Here is a 4,936-nt window from a genome sequence, read left to right as displayed (position 1 = left end):
GGGCAAAGAAATGCCTGTAGAAGGTACTGGGGCGTCAGAAAGTGCCAAAGAAAGTTCCGACAATTAGGTAGTCGGAGCTACAGCAGAAAGGGGCCCCCCTTCCCCCACGTGGAGCAGTCTTGTGGCTCTGGAACTATGGGAAAAATTTCCAAAGGGAAAGAATGTGGAGGTATAGCTCCTAGGAGGAATGAGAGGGTCAAATTCCCCTCCATGTCCAAGAGGATCTCAGAGCAGCCAGTAGTGCAGATGTGGAATGAAACTTCCCATACCCTACCCTTCATGCCAGTAAACTAGCAATCCAGGTTATCAGCCTCTTTAACAGAACTACCTCTGGGAACAAGAGGGCAGTCTGATACCTGCCACAAGGAATCCTCCTTCAGAGACCACCTCCCAGAAACTGACAGGCAGTTTCCAGAGTTACACCTGTCACCTGAAATGAAAATATGGGGTATCCCTAAATTATCCAGATTCTACAGCAAACCTATGGAATGGATAAAGATACCCATTACCTTTTCTAGGAGCCAGAATACCCGAGGAGAGGATCTGAAGGCTGAAAACTAGAGGGATGGGAAGAGGAACAGGCTGTTTGTCCTCAGACCAATAGCCTCTTTACCACAAGGTTTCTTTAAGGGAGAGAACAGGGGAGGGGGGGCTGAAGGGGGGGCTATGTATCTTTGTAGTAAGTGTTAATCTATCTCCATGGGCAAAGCCTCTTAACCTGTGTTCTTTGCAGTCTTATTTCAAGGCATGTTGCGTACTGTTTCATCAGGCATCGAGGTCAGAGACACACCCAGCCGAGACCTTTGCTCCTGATCCTCAGTGAAGATGACTTAACTATGCGGTTTGGAGAGAAAAAAAAATCGGTAAAGAATGCTCATAACTAGTTCATCGAGACGAATCAAATTAAGTAGAGACCTTTTACGGTCTCTAAGGCAACTTGCCTCCCTCAATCTTTTTGTAGATGTTAACACTGGGGCACCTCCATTTAGTTGAGAAGTATTGTAAATCTAGTACTGATGCTGCAACAGTTTCCTTTGCCCCCCTTCATGCCAGTAAACTAGGATGGTACCTATATGAAGCATACCACTTCTACAGACGAAGAGGCGACTGAAGACTCCAGATTTAGTTCCTTTGGGATGAAGAAAGTGGGACAAGAGAAAAATTTACAAGGTGGATATTGGTAGTACCAGGGTCTAGCAACATTGGAAATGGAATATGGGGGGGGGGGGGCCCCATCTAATGGATGTTTAAACCTGAATGCCATTTTAGGAATTCTTTTCAGTCAGTTGTTACAAATACCACAAGCTAAAAAGTAAAGGCGAAATTACAAGTGTCTTCACAGACTACAAATTTTCTGGAAGGTAATTAGGATACTGAATTAAGACTAAGTAAACTGCATTTATTTATAATAAATTCTCTATCAAAGGTAGAGTAATTTACCAGAACCAATGAACAGCCAAACTTTCTAGCATAGTTAGCTGAAAGCCTAAATGAATTTGACTTTCATAAACCTGCTTTTGCAATGTCTCGCAGAGCTGGCTTGGCGAGGGGCGATGTCTGAATTTCATGGAAGAATGCCAAGGGAAGATATTTGGAGTTGCAGGTTCACTTTAAAGGCTTTACACAACCATTTGTTCTTCCTTAATTCCATTACTAGAAGTAATGTCTGTAACAGAGGCCATTGGCGACAGCTCCATTTCAGGAGATTCCGTTTTAGAGGCTGCTAGGACTCTTTTAGGAGAGTGTTCAGCGAGAACCTGGAAAGTGAAAAATTTTAATAGCAATCTAAATCAATTTACTAATATGTTAAATCTAGGTAGTTAATTCACAATCCTCGTACCAATTTAACCCTGGAGGTAATCACTCAAGCTAGAGAAATTTTAGGAACAGGTCTAAAAAAAATTTTCAACTCGCCCTCTGATTCTCTATTGCAGTCTTCATCCAATCTCCAATGATAACCACGAGAGCTTTCAACATGGATTCAAGTTTAACAGCAACGTCGTGAGCATAGGTACGTATTTCAGCTGCTGATGAACGGCGAATTGCATTACTCAAATAACTGAGGTAAACAGTAATCCTTTCCGTTGGATGGATAGCCAGAATGAGACTGAATTTGCCAGTTACTGCAGAGGGAAGTTCTAAAGCGGCTGTATACCATTGTTTAGCAGAGGAAAGTAAGAACTTCATCTGAAAGATTAAAGCTCCTTGAAACTTTCAATAGATAACTAGCTTATTTCAATTTTAATCTTAAATTAGTAGATTTAAGGGTTATACAGTGCTTAAAGCATTTGATTGAAAATATGAACCTACTAACTAGAAAAATAATTCAGTATTTGAGGCCCACACCAAAAGTGGAAAAAAAAGGGGGGGGGCGCACGCGCCCCCATGTACGCATTATATTAAATTAGGAAAGTCTAGTAGATTATAATTCAAATTGCGAACATTTGAGGCTTCACGTAGACTAAATTACACTAAAGAGCTTAAAGCATGTGGCTATGGGACACGTGTTGGGGAGGAAGGTAAACTACTTACGAGGTGGATAGTTGAAAAATCCATACAGCTAGCATCAGGATGCACGAAAGTGTGGAGAGTGCGGTAGATTCGCAGACTAGTTTTTAGTGCCAGAGCTGAAGCCTTTGGTACCAAAGTTTCAGCAGCAGAGTCTGCGAAATAGTCCAGTACGAGGATTATTATAACCAAAGCGCTAAGCCACAAGGGCTATACAGTGTAGTATGAGGAGTGCCTATACATATAATACAGGTGTGTGTGTATATTATATATAAATTATATATATTATATATATATATATATATATTTTACACACGCAATATAAAAGGGGGGGGGGTGAAGGAACTACTAGCCCTTACCCAATTCTTTCAATTCTCCTTCGACTGGGGGAAGGAAAGCGTCAACGAAGGTGTTGGCATTGTCTACTAAAATAGTAGCAAAGTTCACAGCTATACGTCCACCACTGTAGTCGTTCAGCAGCATAACCTGGTTGGACATTTTAGTTGATTAGCATAGTTTACTAAAATACGTGAAGTGGAAGGCACGTAGGGGCAGGAAGGTTCAGTATTGAAAGAGTAATCAAGAATTTATTAGAGCCAGGCAGAAAGTATTAATTTAAAATAGAAAATTTACTTACAGCTTCTTCAGCTCTGATAACTAGAGCATCTGTTATAGATTCAGCAGGTTTATCTCTAGCTACTACCTTCAGTAGCTTTCCTTTAACGTCTCCCATTGCCTGAAAGGCAAGCAAATAGGCTATGTATGAAGGCTTTACATCACATTAAGGATACGTTTTCTTAAAGTTGAATTTATATAGTTACCTCTGTAGTAGGCTTGGAGATAATGGGTGCCCAAGCTTGCACTTTATCTAGTCCCTGGCAAGCCCACTGGTTTATAGCTTGCCATCCACCTACAGGACGCAGCAATGTTGTCATGGGAAATATTTTAGAGGCTGTTTGTATACTGCTGTCAGCCACATTTGCAACCACTGCTACACTTTTGTAGGTCTAATGGAAATTAGAAGGAAATATGTTAATTGATGTGGGTGGGAAGATCGAATAGGGTTTTTAAGCCAATAAAAGAATCTTTCCTTAAAGGGATAATTTAGAGCGGGAAGCGCTAGTGGCGAGTTCAGGACACGAAATAAGTTATTAAATTTGGGTAGGGACGAGTAAAGGAGAGACTTTAAAGTCTAGTGTATTTATGTACATGAAGGATAGTGGAATAAAGGCAGGTTAAGCTGTAAACATTAAGCGACAGCTGAAGTTTAATGCAAAATATTTTTTTTTTTTTTTTTGGGGGGAAAGACCTGCCAAGTATGAATCAAGGCAGGGCTTAAGCTTCACCATACACTAAAGGAAGTTCAGTCAGAAGCCCAAAGAGTAACTTTAAGGAATACCCTAAGAGGATTGTCAAGTTATTAACTAATATGATGCTGGAAGGAATTAAGAGAATAGCTGGGGTGGTGTGTAAACAGCAACTTTATATCGATAATACTAACCTGTGCACTTTGGTACAAAGCGAGTGAATCTTCAACAATTGGAAGTTGCTTCAGTCTCTTCCAGAAAGAGCTCCCAGCAGCCGTTTCATCGAAGTTATCAGCCATGTTGAAATCTGCTGTATTTAAGTTCAGCAAAGAATTATAATCACAGGAAAGCGCTAAACCCGTAGGATTATACAACATGTGAGGGGGGGGAAGGAATAAAAAGTATTCAAGTTTCATTCAGGAACTGGAGTACATATCCAATTCCCCTAGATCAAAAGTCAACGAACCTCCCTTGAGGGGTTCAGGAAAGAAGGGGACAGAGCTAAACTTCTGAAGTTAAGGTTAAAGTCGATATATAATAAAATGTTAGAGATAATATTCCAAAAATAATTCTATATTAAAACCCCAAAACGTAGCCAAATATATCTTATGTTAAGATTAACTCTTACTATCATATCACTCAAAATCCCAACAATAAATAAAAAGGTTAATAAATTACCGACGAGTTGTTGATAGCACGGAAGGTCCAAGCTGACTGACTATGTGCTCCTCCCCGTCTCCCTCGTCACCTCTCTTACCCCCCCTGCCCCCCCCCCCCCGATATTATGTTGGACTCCTCTGCTGATAATAAGATGTTACAAGGACCCCAATGGAAATAAGTAACTCTGATTTTTTGGGTTGTCTTTGGTAATTTACACAACTGTTATAAGTAAAACGATTGTAATCACTCAGAATGTGTGTAATGGTACTTCTGTGTAATTGTACCTAAATATACTTACTCCATTCAATAATAAATAAATCTGTAGTACATTTTTATTACAGCAGATATTAAATGCAGTACAATAATATTTTTACGTGTTATGCAATCGGTGAGACTTAATATATAGATTATTGTTAGGAATTAATGAAATAACAGGCTGAGTGAGAGTATTGCAAGCTGTA

At 40.0% G+C, this 4,936-nt stretch overlaps 1 protein-coding gene across 2 annotated transcripts; it reads right to left on the bottom strand.

Moving 5' to 3' along the window:
• Positions 1 to 1,385: 1,385 nt before the first annotated feature.
• On the bottom strand, positions 1,386 to 4,608 carry LOC138851008 (uncharacterized). Of its 2 annotated transcripts, none has more exons than XM_070081634.1 (8): positions 4,494 to 4,608; positions 4,010 to 4,125; positions 3,330 to 3,515; positions 3,146 to 3,244; positions 2,868 to 2,994; positions 2,533 to 2,663; positions 1,915 to 2,187; positions 1,386 to 1,757 (listed from the first exon to the last, which is right to left on the bottom strand). In XM_070081634.1, exons 2-8 carry the CDS (start codon positions 4,112 to 4,114, stop codon positions 1,620 to 1,622), a joined length of 1,059 nt encoding a protein of 352 aa, XP_069937735.1. In that variant the 5' UTR covers positions 4,115 to 4,125; positions 4,494 to 4,608; the 3' UTR covers positions 1,386 to 1,619. The 2 variants fall into 2 exon arrangements, with proteins under 2 accessions (XP_069937735.1, XP_069937736.1); XM_070081635.1 differs by having other exon boundaries at positions 4,010 to 4,122; positions 4,494 to 4,538.
• Between the last annotated feature and the right edge of the window lie 328 nt (positions 4,609 to 4,936).

Source organism: Cherax quadricarinatus, unplaced genomic scaffold, assembly GCF_038502225.1.
Source record: "Cherax quadricarinatus isolate ZL_2023a unplaced genomic scaffold, ASM3850222v1 Contig3417, whole genome shotgun sequence".
Taxonomy (NCBI): domain Eukaryota; kingdom Metazoa; phylum Arthropoda; class Malacostraca; order Decapoda; family Parastacidae; genus Cherax; species Cherax quadricarinatus.
Note: the sequence above shows the minus strand (reverse complement) of the source record. Positions and strands in the feature narration are given on the sequence as shown.

Coding starts and splice junctions, on each gene's coding strand:
- LOC138851008 (XM_070081634.1), bottom strand. CDS start 4,114: ATGGCTGATAACTTCGATGAAACGGCTGCTGGGAGCTCTTTCTGGAAG. Junction 3,245..3,329: donor TCTCCAAGCCTACTACAGAG/GTAACTATATAA, acceptor CTTGCCTTTCAG/GCAATGGGAGACGTTAAAGG. Junction 2,664..2,867: donor AGGAGAATTGAAAGAATTGG/GTAAGGGCTAGT, acceptor ACTATTTCGCAG/ACTCTGCTGCTGAAACTTTG.